Here is a 16,880-nt window from a genome sequence, read left to right on the forward strand (position 1 = left end):
TTATTGTCTGAACTTCTTACAAATAAAAACCAAAAAACTCCCACAAGTTCCTTTTCATTTTCAGTTGTTAGTTTGGTTATTCTGCAAATTAATAAGCTTTCGTATGTGACTTTCATTCTGGAAGAGGACTCAAAGCACATTATTAACAGATAATGCATTTGAGGAAACTGGAGACTCTTTGGCTCTGTTAGTCACAGCACTGGGCCTTCTAAGCGAAAGTTAACTGCTTATTCAGATTACTGTAGTATTAACCTCTCCAGGTAATTTAAACTAGTTTCAATTTTTGTTTTCCTATTTCATAACAGTACATTTTCCCTGTTAATTCTTTTTAAGATAATTGTCATGTAAAATGATTGAGTTAGCTAAGATTCATTTTTCTTGTAGCCACTTGGGTCTTTGTTCTAAAAATGCACACACTACACGTATACTTAACTTTCACCATACAGGGAATGACCACTGAGAGTAAGCACGCTTTTAGTTAGGTATGTATATAACTGTTTGAGGTCCGAGTTTCAAGTTCATGTTTTGTCACCACGACAAGAAAAAGACGAAAAACCTGAATTGTTTGTTGTGCCTGAAGTATTCAGACTTTTCTGTTGGAGCTGTAACAATCACTGACTGGTATAGATAACTATTACCGTGGCTCACATTAATAAAATCTTGTATTTCTTTGCTTGTCAGCAGTTCTATGATTGCCTCTAAATGGTTAAGCACATTATGATACATATATATTAAGGAATATAAAAAAAATTAAAAGGTCAGGTCCAACATGATGCAGCTGGAGAATGATGCAAAGAAAAAATATTGGAAAATTAAGGACAAAATTATATGAAAGATCACTCATTTACATAGAACAGCCTGGGTGCTATTAGAAATGTGGCAACGAGTGAGGAAAATAGATCATCTACCATCTGCAGACAATTAAACTCAAAACTGCTGCTGCATAATATTTTGAAATATCCCTCTGCAACACTGAAATGCAGTGTTGATAGTAGCTGCTAGAGTACTGTTGCTATTGGATTTAAAATATTATAATATCCTTTTCTGTCTTATAATTAATGAAAGCCTTCCAATATTGCAAAATTAGAACAATAATGTCTCCCTCTTGAGAACCAGAATCCTAGGAGATAACTAAGATGTTTCTATCCAGACAGTGTTGTAAGTCATATCAGGAAATATAGTCTTAATATAAATCACAAAACACCACAAAGTTGATAGCAATAAACTTGGAGGAGTTTTGGAATGTTTTCAACTTCGTCTGCTGAGATTTTACAGTCATTTAGCTTGAAGAAAGAGCAGGTATATGAAAGCCATATTTCAAGCAAAATACGACAACCTTTATTACCACTGGTACAAAAATCTCTTCCTCATTTTTGTTTGTTTGTTTGTTTAATTATCTTGTCAAAAATAATGGGAGTGGAAACCTGCAGTCTCCACATTGGCATATACACCCAAACAGTCACAGAGGTCCTAGAAGACTTTCTCTAAAGAAAACTGAGATCAGAAGACTCCATCCGCCTCACAAGAACATGCTGTCTGACCCTACTCCTAGCAAAGGCAGTAGCAAAGGTTTCCTTTGACTTCAGCAGAAGAAGGAGGAGAACTTTAAGCTCTACAAAACCCAGTATTCTGATCCTAAATTACACTTACAGTCACAGCAATCAGGATTTTTATATGATCTCTAAAAGAACACATTTAACAGAGGTTTAATTTGTAAAAATGTAATGGTCATGAAAGAAGAGCATTTTTAAAAATATTACAAATTAAGGTTGTTTTAAATATACTTGATGGAATGAGAAAGTATTATCTAGCTACTGACCCTACATGTGCATTTGACCCACTAGAGTTAGGCTGTACTCTTCGAACAAGAAGCTAGTCATGATTATAGGCTATCCAGTGCACTTGGCTCTGATCCAGTGTCCTGGTCTCAGCTGGGATATGGTTAATTTTCTTTCTAGTGGCTGCTGTGTTTCAGATTTTGTATGAAAGGAATGTCAATAATGCATATTGGTTTAGTTGTTGCCAGGTGATGTTTGTATTAGTCAAGGACTTTTTTCAGCTTCCCATAGAAGCTGAGAGGGATCATAGACAGAAAAATCCGGTCAACGTAATATTCTGTACCACAGATGTTCAGCATAGAAATGTTCATGTTCGGTATATAAATGTTCAATATATAAATGTTCATGTTCAGTATACAATGGGGATTGGCCAGGGGGTGGGAATCAATGATCACTGCTTGGGATGAGCTGGGCAACCAATTCACCAGGTGGTGTGACTTGTGTTGTATTACTTTATTGTGTATATTCTTTTACCATTATTATTATTATTATTATTATTATTATTATTATTATTATTATTGTTATTTTCCTTTCCCATTATTTTTCTATTAAACTGTCTTTATCTAACCCACGATGTTGTGGTTTTTTTTTTCCCCCTCCTTTTCTCCCTCTTCTCCCTACCCTTGGGAGGGCAGAGAACTGAGTGAGTGTCTACGTGGTCTTACTGCCGGCTGGGGTTAAACCATGACATCCAGCTACAGAGTTTAGTGTGTGCCAGTTGAACACATGCTTGACAGTAAGCACATGTATTATTCCTGTTGACATCAACTGGAGTGAAAAGTGAAGTACCTACTCAAGGCTTCTGCTGGATCTGGGGCAAGAACACTCTGCATCTTTATATTATGCTTATTAATTTATGTTTATTTTAACAAAAAATGAAAAAGCATGTAGTGGTCCATGGAATGAACACTGCAAAACTCAGTGACAAAAGAGAATCTCAATGATTTTAAGAAGGTCTCAAGGGCACCAACGACTTTGAGATTATCTGGAGTGGGGAAAATTAAAGGAAACAGAGCTAGCAAACGATATAGCTATGCTCATGTCAGGTTCTGAGCTCTCCTACTGGTCCTGAGGGCAGACTTCAAACAGGCTAACCACACGCGGACAACGGCATGGCTTGGCCAAGCACAGCTGGCCCAGTGGAGCAGCTTGGAGGTTGCCTTGGGTGACCTGGATCCCAGGAAGGGCTGCCAATGAGCTTTGTGCAATCCTCAAATTCCACAGGAATGAAATTGCAAAAGGTTTCTACAGTCAGGGAATCAAGAAACAAGCCGACAGTTGGCTGTGCTGTCATGTTTGTTTTACAGGGTACAGTTTATGGCACTGGCCTTTACCCAGTGAAATACTTGCATGTCTACTTTAAGACAGAATAGTTGCAATGCGGTCAGTGAGATTATTCTTTGTGATCATGGTTAGGTCCATAACTGACTTGATCAGGGCCTCAAAGCACATGGTTTCCCACATACATATTAAATTCTAGTGTATGCCTATTAACTCCAATGGCTTACACAAGGCTGTACGTATTTTCTGCATCGGATCTTAATTTAAAAGATTGTAACAGTGTTATACATGAATGGCCTAAAGCACTTCCTTTTAGCTTTAAAAAACACCGAACTTGAATTTTTAAAGACAAAAGAAGCCCAGAACACAAACATTTCAGAAATGATGTCAGTATATGAAAACTAGATGTTGTATGGGAGAGTGTTTGCAACCTTGTTTGTAAGAGGCACTGTAACAAACAGATGGGCAAAATGAGCACACGATAGAGCTTAAGTAGCTTACTGTCTAGTAGGTACAGTGTAGTCACAAAACTCAGTGGAAAATGGTGCATATCTGTAAGAGATCAGGCACAGTGGTCAGAGCAGCCTCTGTTTCCTGGGGTGCGGGCAATATGAATGTTGCACTAAGCTGTTTGATAGCGTGTGGACAGAAGAGAAAGTGAATGGGAGAGGACAAGTCTCTGTCTTGTCCCACTGCAGGTGTGGTGACTTCTGACCTACATTAAGCATTTTTGCTACTTTTTCTAGTCCTTATGTGGAAAGTGCAAAGAGGGCACAGATTTCTGCTTTTCTCTCAAGTACCTCTGTTGGATCTAAAGGGAAAAAGTCCGTACAGGCAGGTATGATTAATATGTCATGGTCTCCATTTTATTTTTAAAAATTAATATAGTTTCAAAATATAATACAGGCATTCAGCTTATAAGCATGGAAATCAGTGCTTTACAGAAGCCCCCCAAGAAAGTTTTGCACCAGTGACTATAAATGCCATTAAGGACATCTCTGGTTTCAAACTCCTCACAGCAATCCCTCACATTATTTTACTGGCTTCACAAAGGTATTAAGAAGAATTCTGAAACATGTTTTCAAAACAGAAATGTATGGAGATTTGTTTAAAATAAAAGCTGCATTTCTCACATGTCCGTTGCCAAATGGGTTAGCTCAAAGTAGCTTGTTGCTATGGGAGCTATTCCAATCCATAAAGTTACCCTCACTTCTCAAATGAGAGAGTAAGAATTTTCAGTCAGTCAAGTAATTGAAATAGTTGAACATCCATTAGTGGTTAGGAATACAAATCTTCAAATAATTTAAAATCCATTCCTCTAATCGCCTATTATGATTTCCAAGGTAATGTAGTCCACTCCTAGTATCACTGAAGCTACTGGAAAACATCAACACGGGATTCCACTTGAATCTGGAATTAATCTCTCGTCTATTATTTTATTGGGTTTTAGTTTAGATATTTGAAAGTCTTCTATGGTTTAGTAAGCAGTCAGTAAATTAGAGTTAAAACTACTTCCTTTGGCTTGGAAAAAACCCAACACTAAAAACCAGGAACCAGTTCAAAGAACCATAAAAACTGTATTTGTCACATGGGGGAGGATCCAGCCTTTCAACAGAAGTAATTGTATGCTAATGTTTCTGTTACTTTTAATTAATGAGATTCTCATCCATCGTATTTAGATTTAGTGGTGGTGGTGGTGGAACTGTGAAGTCTACATGCAAAGAAAACCATGGTGGAATCAGTTACATTAGGGATAGACACTATGGGCCATGCATGATCTCCGGCAAAGAACAGGGATGAAGTATTTTTTGTTTCGTACTCTTACCAGGTGTCCAAATTGCAAGGTGGCTTTATCTATTCCTACTCATAGCACTTGCCTTTTCCTCTATCACAGTCTCCAAATAATCATACTATCCCATCACTTTATTTTCAGGCCTTGAAGTTGCCATGAACTAGAGGTACTAAAAAGGTGAGACTACAAAGATAACTACAGACAGACCCTAGCCTCCAAAGTTAAATATATCAGCACCATGTTTATCTTTTCCTGTTTGGGAATCAAAGCTATAGCTAGCACTGTCTCAATTATACAAACTTGTCTCACAAATGGCAGTATCATGTGCTGACAGTCCAATAAATACAGCTGATCTGTACCATGAAAATGAAGAACAAGACCTCCCCCCTTTTCTTTTATAAAGCAATTAAGATAAGACAATTGCTTACGAGTAAGGGGTAATTTTTCACTATGGATTTATAAGCAGCTGGTATGCACTCCGCAATTGGCAATTTTACAATTCTACTATATATAGAAAAGTAAAAAATATTTCTTGTGAGATCATATAAAAACCCACAGAATATATTTCAAAACACATGTGTTCAAATAGACAACTAAAAATGAGTAATATGTTTATTATTAAAAACAAACAAACAAACAAACCTCCTAAATCTCAGCCAGAGATGCAAATGAATCATTTAAAATTCTGTAATAGGTTTAGTGATGTCTTTTAGCAATATAAACACTTCTGGAAGTTTGCAAAGACCATGCGAGGGAAAGGTCAGCAGGCTGAAATACAAGACATAATATGAACGTACCTTTTGTGGCTACCCTGACGCAGTCGATTTTGGTTTCCTGTGTCAAATAAAGAGGAAAAAGGTCACATCCTGTGTTTCTAAGGAAAGAAAATAATCCACGATTCTATTCTTAAAAGTACTGATAGAATGTCAGAGAAGTGTTCATTTAATGTGCCTCATTACATATTTAACTGCTTATTAAGCAACTCCAACGTGCTTTCATAATATGGACAAACGCTGCTTGGGTAGTGTACATAAACATTTCACTTAAGATTTCTCTGAAAGTAGAAAATACGTGAAAGATATTCACAAGAGCACAGGCAAGCGTTCAGCTTTTTTACTTTGGCAACATAATGACCTTGGGAGACTTTTTTTTTTTCTTACAAATAGTATAGTTCGAGGCATCATGCTAGACAATTTTAGAAAGAAAAAATAATCAATGGTGTTTCACATTTCTGCACTGTCAGTGCACTGTGAAAGAGGGACCATTATGGTTTCTGGCAGAAAACATTTCCAGGCTGTCAGCACAGACAGCCAAAGCTTATCAAGAATGGAAGGGCTCTGGGTAGGTCTGTCCAGGAAATGAAAAACAATTCCAGGAAGAATTAGCCCGATGAAACATGATCTGCGAAGACCTTCTTACACACTTTTCATTTCAGTTCCATCTACTTATTTTTCTTTTACCGTTTGCAGAAAGGCAAAAAAAAAAAGTTTCTAATTCAGTCAGGGCAACCAAATGAGAAAACAGGAGTTCAAGACATTACAAACTAAGGTAATGCGACTGGACAGGCCAAGACAGATGTGCTAAAATCCACAATCAAGTTTGGCTTAAACTTAGCAAAAGAAATCACAAAACTCTCCTCTTCAAAGCAGCAAAACAAAAACAAAACAAAAAAAGCAAGCAAGCAAGCCAGTCAAACACACTCATTGGACAGCTCTTAGATAAGAAGACAGAATGGTAACGCACTATTTTGCCTGCTCTCTATTGACAAAATGCACTGTTTTCCCCTCCTCTTTCCTGTAACCTTTAATCATTAAGCAATATTCTGTAAGGAAAACTGTTATTTTTTAAACTCTGAGTGTTAAATTTCACGGTTATTTAATTTTTTCATTAGCAACTGAATTGGGCATCTTGCTAGTTGGTGCTGATCATCTGTTTGCACACAAATACTGTATAAAATCACACCTGTCCTAAGACTTACCCCATTGGCTCTGCTAGCGGCTTGAAAATAGATGCTGTAGCTCTTATGAGGCAGAAGAGGAGCATTCCAGAAACCACTGTAGGTTTTGTTATCACCAATAGTAAAAGGCTGAGCAGCTTGTAAACCATTGGCTGGAAACTCTGCAGCAAAGTAGTACTGGGAATTCAAAAGCGAGGCATTCTGGAAATGAATGGGCACTGGGTAGCACTTCAGGATTTCAGTTGTCTTTTTGGTTCTCCGTGGGCGTTCTTCTTCAACAACTATTTGATAGACACTAGGAGTAGAAAGGAAAGAAGAAAAGAAACCATGGGTTATTTTAAGACTCGGGCAGTCAACTCATTCTGAAACCACAATAGCATACCCGTATTTATGGAAAAAAAGAACTGTTAAAAGCAAAGGGCATGGGAGTAAAATGTCATTATGAAATTCAGGTGTAAGAATTTGTGGAACAGATTCATGCTTTCCAAGACATTAATTTTGTTTTGGAAAAACAAAATTAGCCATACACACCAGAGCTTTTTGTACAGCAAATGCACAGAACACCTTCTTGTTCAAACTCTTGCACAAAAAAAGCTTGCTTGATTAGTGCTAAAATGTAAAATTAAGCACTATTTTGTTCACCGAAGTAAGTATAAAGTTATAGATTCCATCCTCTAACCTGTCTAAATGAAATGAAATGAGTAGTAAGATGAAAATGAAGAAATAAACTACAAAGAGACAAGGAATACTATTTTCTTAACTGTTGACATTGTAACTATTTATAAAAGCACACACAGGTAAATCACAGTCTTTTAAAATTTCGCTGGAACATTGACTGTTACTGCGCAAGAATAAAACACTTTTTAATGAACGTTACTCTCACTCAGCAAAGCATTTTTACACATCTTAGAGATAACCATGTTTTAAGTGTTTCTGCATTCTGCAAAGCAATTCAGATTGTACTTGCATTCTTTGCTGTATAAACCCCCTACAGGCAACAGTCCATCCCTTTAGCCTGTAAAGGTGCTATGGACATTCAAGTGGGAACAAAGAAATTGTGATTTCTGCTGTATATGCAAATAGCATAATCATTATACCCTTGCAGTTGCTGTAAAAGCCTGAGTCAGTGCCTTCAAATTTGTGAAGTGGGAAGTCCATGTCTCTAAAGAGGACTGGCTTACAAGTTTATTGCTTCACTGGAGGACAGTGATTCTTAATCACTATTTGTCTCCTGGAATCTTGAATCCTGGTAAGCAAGTCAGGGTAAGGCAATGTGTCCACATTTTTGCACATTACATCTAATAACAATTTATGACCTTTCAAGGTGATAATTCATAAAAAGCAGCAATCTCTGGGTAGGGTGTGTTCCGTAAAGATGAAATATCCACACAGTCTTCTGACATGTCATCTGTGGGTAGATAATTATGTTTACAGAAGACTCTGCCCAAAGTACAGGGGCACGTGGGCTGAGCTCTGCAGCTCTCAGTCTGGACCCAGCAGGGCTTATTGTCTTAGTCATATCACTGCACAGCATTGGCTATTCCCCTTCTGAAGGCAAATCTGGTTTAGAAATAAAAGAGATGACTTTGTGCAGTCACCAAGCCCGCTCATGGCCAGTGAACTCCTGCACCTGCTCTCCAGCTCTTGCTCTCTCTGGAGCCTTACTGACTCGCTGCACAACCAAACTAACTTACTGCTTCTACACTCAAGCTGCCTTTGCACGTTTAGATAATGCCGCGTGCTTGAATGATGCCCCATCACTGAAACTGTTCAAGATCAGGTTGGATGGGGCAACTATCTAATCTAGTTGAAGATGCCCACAGCAGGGGGGGTGGACTAGATGATCTTTAAAGGTCCCTTACAACCCAAACCATTCTATGACTTCATGATTCTATGTCAGCATGATGCTAGATCTGCAAAGCCTTCATAGCTGAGTATCGCCAAGAGGCAGAGGAATGCCAATTCTCTTGGCCATCGTACTGTTTTTTTACCAGACCTACTGATCATGTGCAGCAAACCCCGGTCACTATGTTTTCAAGACCTAGAATCTCCAGTAGGAGATGCTGCACTTCCTACGCTTACAAAAAACGCCCAGAAAGTTAACACTGAGAATGGTTAATACCTCTTCTTCTGCCTAATTTAGATTTGCACCACAGTGGGGGTTTAGTTTAATGTTAAGGCACTTTAAGTGTCTTCATGAAGATGTTTATACACCTGTAAGCTCCCATTACAGTCACTGGAGAGCTGCTCTGTACAGGTAACAATCTTAAAGACCTGACCAGCGACGAGGTGTCTACTTTTGGGTCAACTTAATTGCTTTCTAGGCTCCACTGACTGTAATAACTAAATACTCGGGTCACATGTAGACATCTACAAATAGACACCTAAATTTTAGATGTTTTAATCTGATGCTGAACCCCATGCAGGAATCAAACCATGTATAAGTAAAATTTGGTGCAGCCACGAAGACAAACAAATGTCTTGAGGGTCCACTTGAAGGCCACTGTCTGTACATTTTGCGGTTCTGTGTAACAAAGTCTACACATCTAGCAGAAAGATTTTCATTAGTTGATTAATTCCATGCTGAGTAGTAAATGAAGGTCAATACATGGCAACCTTTCTTTGATCCCATGAGAACGGATCTGTAAAAACCAGCCATGAAATATATCTAAGCTTAAAAATTAATCACTGTCATTACAATCTTGTTTTTTCTCTTCCAAATCAATGTTTGACATGATTTTAGCTGTTAATTTTCTAGAACAAAACACGGTTGCTTAGGACTGGGATTCCAAGCTACTTTGAAGAAAGCATGTTGCCTCCTCTATTAATTTACAATGAATCTACAATAAATACTGTCTGCAATGTTGCCTCCTCTATTAATTTACAATGAATCTACAATAAATACCATTTGCAAATTTAAATGGAGTATTAGAAAAAAAAGTAGAAGGTGATGTAAACATCTGTTCTTGCAAGGTAGCGAAGCTGGACACACTTGCCTAATACCGCAGCAAAGATAAAACCCCCTCATTTTCACTAAAGCTCAATGGAGAGTAAACTAAGTTATTTGGCTGTTGCCTTCAGGAGAGTATTGTTATCTTTTTTATTGCAGCAGGACCGAATATAAGAGGAACTTCAGACCAGACAAGGTAATACGACCTGTTTCAGTACTGGTTTAAATAAATATTCTTTTCATTTTTCACTCAGTGATTAAAGCTAAAGACTGTAGATATTTTAGAAACAAACCTGTAATTAAAATGCTCATTTTTCTCTGGCAAATTCATGTTAGTTATACTATGAGCACTATTCCTTGTATATTACATTTTAAATGTCTGCCATCTATTCATCTTCAGATACATTAAAGAAAGAACTAAGTTGACTGGAGCAATTTCAAACTCAAAATGTCTTTTCATCCTTTCTCCATGAGACAGATTAGATTTGCAAGCATCTAAACCTCAAATCTATTTGCTCTTTAATAATTTAAGCACTGAAAGGTCAAGCAGCTCTTTTCTGTTCCCCTTTATCAAAGTCCAAGTGCTAATGAAAAATAACTAAATCCCATCCGCTGCCCAATTTCCACACACTGCTGTTTCTCTGATGAAATTAACACCTTATAAGCACCTGGGTCAACGGAAACATGACAGAACTTTATGAGTGATACGTTTTACATTTGTACAAATGAGATCATTTTGCTAATGAATTTTACACAATTACCCCAATTACAATTATAATCCAAAAGCCTCCTCTAATTCTTACTGTTAAAATTGCTTTCTTTAATATGTAACAGCTGAATTGCCTGCGCTGAAAAGGGTTCAAGCTTAGTGAATTGAGCTAGCAGTGTACCGGGACTCTATTATTCCTCTTAGGTATAAGTCAGATTTCCTGCTTGTTTGAAGTTGCATTATTCCTTTTCCACACCTCTACATTTCAGAGAATGAAGTCTTCCCACCTGTAATCCAAAAAAATAAAATCTACACTACAGTGAAAGGTACGGAAAGCATATTGGCTATTGGTAAAGCTTAAATTGATCTTTCTGAAGGAAAGAAATGTAATTTAAGTTTCATTCACGCTAAGCAGTTCCACTATCAAATTCCAATGCCTTGGAAATTGAACACAAAATCTGCTTTTATATAGATCGAAACTTACTGTTGCATCAAGAAAGGAACACATGGGAATTATTTTTAACTTATGATTCAAATATTTCAAATTTGGGGATTAAAAAAGATGTCTGGGAAAAGAAAAAATTGATGTAATTTTTAAGCTATTTTTTATTTTAACAATTCCAAAACAGTTCCAAATTTAAATGACTACGCAGAGATACCGCTCTGAACATAATAAGGACCGTAATTTTGGTTAGAAATTAGACATACCAGGCTTCTCAGATATTTACTGAAATTGGGCTGCTTAAATTAAAATGGTCTGTCAATGTCTGCTAAATATACTTATTTCTTTCAGAGTTGAAAAAAGACATGAAAGATGAAAGAAAACATGTTAACACAGTAATCAAAGATGCTAAGAATATTTAAACAAATGAACCAAACCATTCAAACATTTCAAAAGAAGACTTCAGTGTACATCTATTCTTAAGTCCATGAAATGATGGGTTTTAGTAACTTGCAGAGTCAGGGCATTATTCCACATTACTGGAATGCAATAAATCAAATTTTAATTAATCAAAGCCTCATTCAAAGAGACAAAATAATTTTCCAAGAAGGGCCTATAGGATACAAGCATGGACTTCAGGATTCTTAATACAGCAGTCCTTAACATGTACAATCTAGGTATTTATCAATTGAAACTTGTGAATTTATAATTACATGTCCATCAAAAGTAATTCCAAATAAAAAACAAAGGGAAAAGAAGCTTGATTACTTCATTATTGAAATGTCAGCTCTCTCTTAAATAGCCTTGATGCTCCACCTAACTGGAAGCAGTTTGTTGAAGTCATAAAGAAGTTTTAAAAATTTATTACAGAAGAAAGATGGCCTAAGGACCTGAATCTAGACGAAGATTATCTGGATTTATTTATTAGTCTTCATACAACTGTTGTGTGTGATCCTAGGCAAGTCAATTAAATATTTTGTGCCTCAGTTCTCCAGCTGTAAAATGAGAACGGGGAAGTTTCTTATTCCCTCTAACCTGCTTCAGTGGTTCAAAACTAAAACCTCTTCAAGACCACTTTTTCTATTACCCTTGAAAAAATAGGTTGTTTGTTTTTTTTTTTCCCTGGGAAACGTACACACCCTGCAAAGCTGTTCAGCTCCACTAACAATATGCTGAGCACCTCTGAAAACTGCTGGGCTGTTTTTGCAGACTGTAGAGTCTAATTAGAAGATTTCTGCTTGTTGTAGTAAGTCTCCTCTTAGTCTTATGTTTTATTATAAACATGTATGACTGGTACTTTTTATAGACCTGTTTCTGTATCTCGACTTGCTTTCTTTTAATGCCAAACATTCAAACAATAGAATAATCTTTAATCTACATATTGACCATTATTTCAGTTACTTATTCCCATAGCCTTACTTTATCTGTATGCTAGAATCACTTCACTGCATTCTTCTACTAAAATACCAAAGTTCCAATAGATGGCAAAATTAAGAAACCCAAACCCCACCTTGTTATCTCAGTTTTATGTCCACAAAGAAGTCGATTGCTCAAACATAAAGTCTAAAGGGTCCCCACAATTTCACCAATACTTGTGTAGACACTGAACATTATTCTACTGTACTGCCATGCAAGGCATAAGCACTTTTTAAAAATATCAGTTGTTTTGTTCATGTTTTCCATCCAAAGCTTCATATATGCTCATCATATGTCAAGTGAAGAGTTTATTATTTAACAGTGTTCCTTTAAAAAGACACAATCTTTGGACAATTTTTTAATATAATCTGCAACATAACTTCCTCTTCAACTCTGTCATCAGTTGTTTCTGACATCTTCATAACATCTATATGGATGAACATTGGAGTTTTGGTCTATTTCTTCCTGCCCTCATATTGCACTAGATTCTTGAAATCTATCCTGTAACTTAAAATTTTACAGTACTAGAAACTATATGTAAACCGTATCTTGAAATGGAAGAGGGAAATTACTCTTTAAAGGACAGGAATGAATAATTTATAGTTAGCAGGCAAACAGAAGAAGGCTACAACAAATTGCCACTAACTGTCCTACTACTGAGCATGAGTCTGTATATTTATTATAGGTGGCATTAAACAAAGGCGATAATGACACTCCCCCAATTTATCAGGTGTCTCACCATAATAGCTACATAGGCTTTGCCAGTGCGTCAGGAGTTCTACCAACACATAATATCTACTGAACAAAAGATACTCCATGTGCGGTCATTTTCAGTACAGATGTGAAGCCAGGGAACCAGCTGAACAGTGGTCCTGTCCCTCTGACCACTGCAGAATTTTACACGTTTTGTCAAAGGGGGAAGCAGACACTGTTCAACTCTGTATTGTTTGCATATCACACAGAGACCGTCGTTCTATTCAAGATCGGCATTTATAGGCTGAAAGAACCAGATGCAGTAATAATTGTTCCTAGGCAGGCTATGGTCTCTGGACAAGGGCAGTCTGAACGAACACAAAATGGGTACCTTATTTGGGAGGGGTGACTTTTCTTGTCCAAGCATGAGAAATGAAGTTATCTGTATGAGTTTGGAATTTTTATGGTTCTGTTTTTTTTTTTTCTGACAGTGACTTGGCAATGTTACAGGTGGGATAGAGATTAGGTCAATGACTCCATAAACTTTATGAAGTTTATGAAGTAGAATTAAGACTAGGGAGATTTGATTAGCAAAAGAACAAATGAGTATGCCTACTAACGAAGGAGAAGCCTGTTCAAGGTAGCCCCCTCTATTTCAGGAAGATTTTATTTGGGAGATCAGAGATTTTCTGGGTTTTAAACAAAATACAGCCTTGCCAGCTATAGCTTCCAAAATCAGAAAAAAATGAAGCATCTTAAAAGAAAACCCTTACATGGATGTAAAATTCAGATATGAAAATATAGAGCTGACAATAAAGAAAAAACCCAGACCAAAGAAAACCTCCAAATCAAGGCTGCTGTACCAATGCCAACAACGATGCATTAAGATCTAATTTATAAAGGGGAAAAAATGTGAACTAGGCGATGTTGCAAATCATACTGGCAACACAGAAGCAATCAAAATTCTTGCAACTGTTCACATCTAAGTGCTTGACACACCAGTGTTAAAGGTGTGCTGCCTTTTCTTTTTGCGAGTGAAGGCAGTCTTTAATCCTCATTTTTGTTTCCATCTGTGCTTGTAGTCAGGAGGTTTTATACAAACAAAAGTTCCACAGTCTTTGTCTGGTTTCTAAGTTTGCGGGACAGTTAATGCTTCCAAAGTGGAAGAAAGGGAGTAAGAGAAGAAAATACAACAAGCTAGCAGCTTGTCGAAGCTTGAATGGAATGATTCTGCTTCCACACCTGGTTTTATTTACTGGCTTTGTAAGTCAAGAGGTAAGTCCGGTTAGATTCTCCAAGGCAAGGTCTGTTTTTCTTCTCAGGAAACGTTATTACTGGCACCTGAAACTTCCAGCCCATGGGAAAAGTCAAATTGGAGAAAGCCACAAATCTTTTGGAATCAGACCTGGAGTGAACACAAGAGGGACTAATATTATACAGCACCTCCATTGTCATGCAAGGAGCCCTATTTCTGAGATCAATCAAAGCAGAAATACCTAAACAGCTGTAAAGGAGGAGATAAGACAGCTTAGGTTAGCCCCCAGAGATACTGCCAAATGTAAACTCTCAGGTGTCGTAATAAGCTTTATCTTCACAGACCCAAGTCCATTGGGGAACAGTATCTGGTTTTTAATGTAAAAGTTCTAAGCTGCTTTGTGACTGCCCAACTCTTTCATATGGATAGTCTTAAAGTCTTAGAAGTCAGTATTTACAAAGGGGATTTTCTGGGAAAAATACATCCAAGCAAACCTCTCCTTAGCATTCCTATGGATTTATATCGGAAATCCCAACAGTTCTCATATGCGGAGCATTACGTCACTGGAAGTCAAAGATATTTTGCTTGTTCTTTCCCCTAAGGACGGTCACCAGGGGAGGATATGACTATGCATTCAGTTCCTTTGAGAAGAAAAACAGTTGCTACGTAGTATCTTAATTGCAGAAGAGTCAGATGGGTTCTGAAAGCGGTAAGGGAACGGACACCGTAAGTCCATCATGCATTTAAATGCTTTTTTCCAAACACAGAAGAACTGATACACTTCTCTTTTGTGAGTTTAGACTCTCTAGGATTTAAGGGAAATATCAGAGCCTGGGCTCCCAAAAGTCTTAGAAGAAAATCTGCAAGAAAGGAAAAGGAGACAATGATGCATGCTCCTTCCACCTTCCAGTGGCCAGATGGATGCCACCTAGTCCCAATGACGCAGTGTATTTAATTTTTTGCCTTATTTCCTAGTATACGAATTCACTGTTTTAGAGACTCTAAGCACACTACGTCAGGGGCAGAGAATCGTATACTACCATATACTTATATAAGACGAGGGTGCAGGGGAATATGTTTATCCAAAAATGACTGCTCTTTACACTCACGAACATCTATTGAGTATTCTTTTAACTGCTCTATCAGCTGATACTTGGCTTCTTCCACAAATAACTCTGGTATACATAACTGATACTCTTTCTAATAGGTATGTCACCTTTATATTTTTGGCAAACATAAAACTTCTCTGCTGATATCTCTTTCATGTATATGGGACAACAACATCCCATTTACATTGATCTGGTACCGGGTTCTTTAAATCCCATTTGAAACAGAAGATGCTTCAAAGCTTTGTAAATAGACTAACACACTACAAGTTTTACAGCGAGAATCCCGTCTACATTCCACACGTCATCTGTGATACCCAGCTCCCACCCTCAATATGCTCAGCTCCTTTTAGCATCTCCCAAATATTGGCCGGAAAGGAGGCAACACATGCTGTGGCTGTGGCTGCTGCTGGGCTACATATGGGCTTGCTGGTGTGTGAATTGTAGCTCTCTACTGATGAACCAAATGAAATGAACTAGTTCATATGGTACCATAGCCTATCTTCAGCTTAAATGCTAATCTGGGTCTTTCCTCTGTACCCAGAGATTCCAAAATGTGGGAGAAACTTACTATTTATGAAACATTTAAACCATTTCATATGTGCTTGAAAATCGCCGATAGGTTCAATATTAGTGAGGGAAGGAAGGAACATACGGACAGGTGGTAAAAACAAGGTAAGCCTTGTTTTCTGAGGAAACTAGGAAAAAAGCAGGTATAAACAAACTTTAACTTAGTTATGTTCTAGAAAGTTTATTTTTTATCTTGGATATGTTGTATTGCACACACAAGCCAAGGAGTACTTCCTTTCTTCATTTTAGCAGTGAACAAGTTTTATTCCTACTGGGTATAAGGACTCAGTCCCTCTAGACACCAGATACTATTGATCTCACTCCACGAGGCTTTACGCTCTTAATTTAAAGCCCAAGTAGCAGCATCACTAACTTAAATGATGCTGGTCTAAACAGAACTAACCTAAGGCTTCAGATTCTCCAGGGCTTTGAGACTGACTTCACTACAGAGCAGAATAAAATTGGGATATCTCCTACTTCCTTCGTAGTCTGCTCACAACGTGGCTTTAAAATGAATGAAAACCAGGGATGGATTGTGAGGATAATAATTCCACAAAATATTCCACAACGCAACTATTTTGAGATCTTCTGGTGGGCATCATGGAAGAGGTGAGTAAAATAAAGAAATAATTCTCTCCAGACAGTAAGCTACACATACAGTTGCTTGTTATGACATTCCTCACCAAGGTGTTCACAACCACACATAGGTATCTTTTCCTTTTTTCCTTTAGAGAGGAAAATTATATTTCCATTTATTTTCATTTCAGAGATAGGAACAGAGAGAGCATGATATATTGATTTGCAGAAAGCTACACAGATTGTCCCTGGCCGAACCAGAAAGACACTGTAATTCCTCTCCTGGCCATGTGAA

The 16,880-nt window shown here is 37.4% G+C and overlaps 1 protein-coding gene across 15 annotated transcripts in view; it reads right to left on the minus strand.

The window, feature by feature from the left end:
• The window catches only part of PTPRM (protein tyrosine phosphatase receptor type M), a 482,403-nt gene that overhangs the window by 176,834 nt on the left and 288,689 nt on the right, over positions 1-16,880 (minus strand). For all 15 annotated transcript variants that reach the window (XM_074576689.1, XM_074576685.1, XM_074576684.1 and 12 more), the window contains exons 12-13: positions 6,890-7,163; positions 5,709-5,745 (exon numbers count right to left, since the gene is read on the minus strand). In XM_074576689.1, the coding sequence (XP_074432790.1) occupies positions 5,709-5,745; positions 6,890-7,163 (311 nt within the window). The remainder of the gene's footprint in view (positions 1-5,708; positions 5,746-6,889; positions 7,164-16,880) is intronic.

Source organism: Larus michahellis, chromosome 2, assembly GCF_964199755.1.
Source record: "Larus michahellis chromosome 2, bLarMic1.1, whole genome shotgun sequence".
Lineage (NCBI taxonomy): Eukaryota > Metazoa > Chordata > Aves > Charadriiformes > Laridae > Larus > Larus michahellis.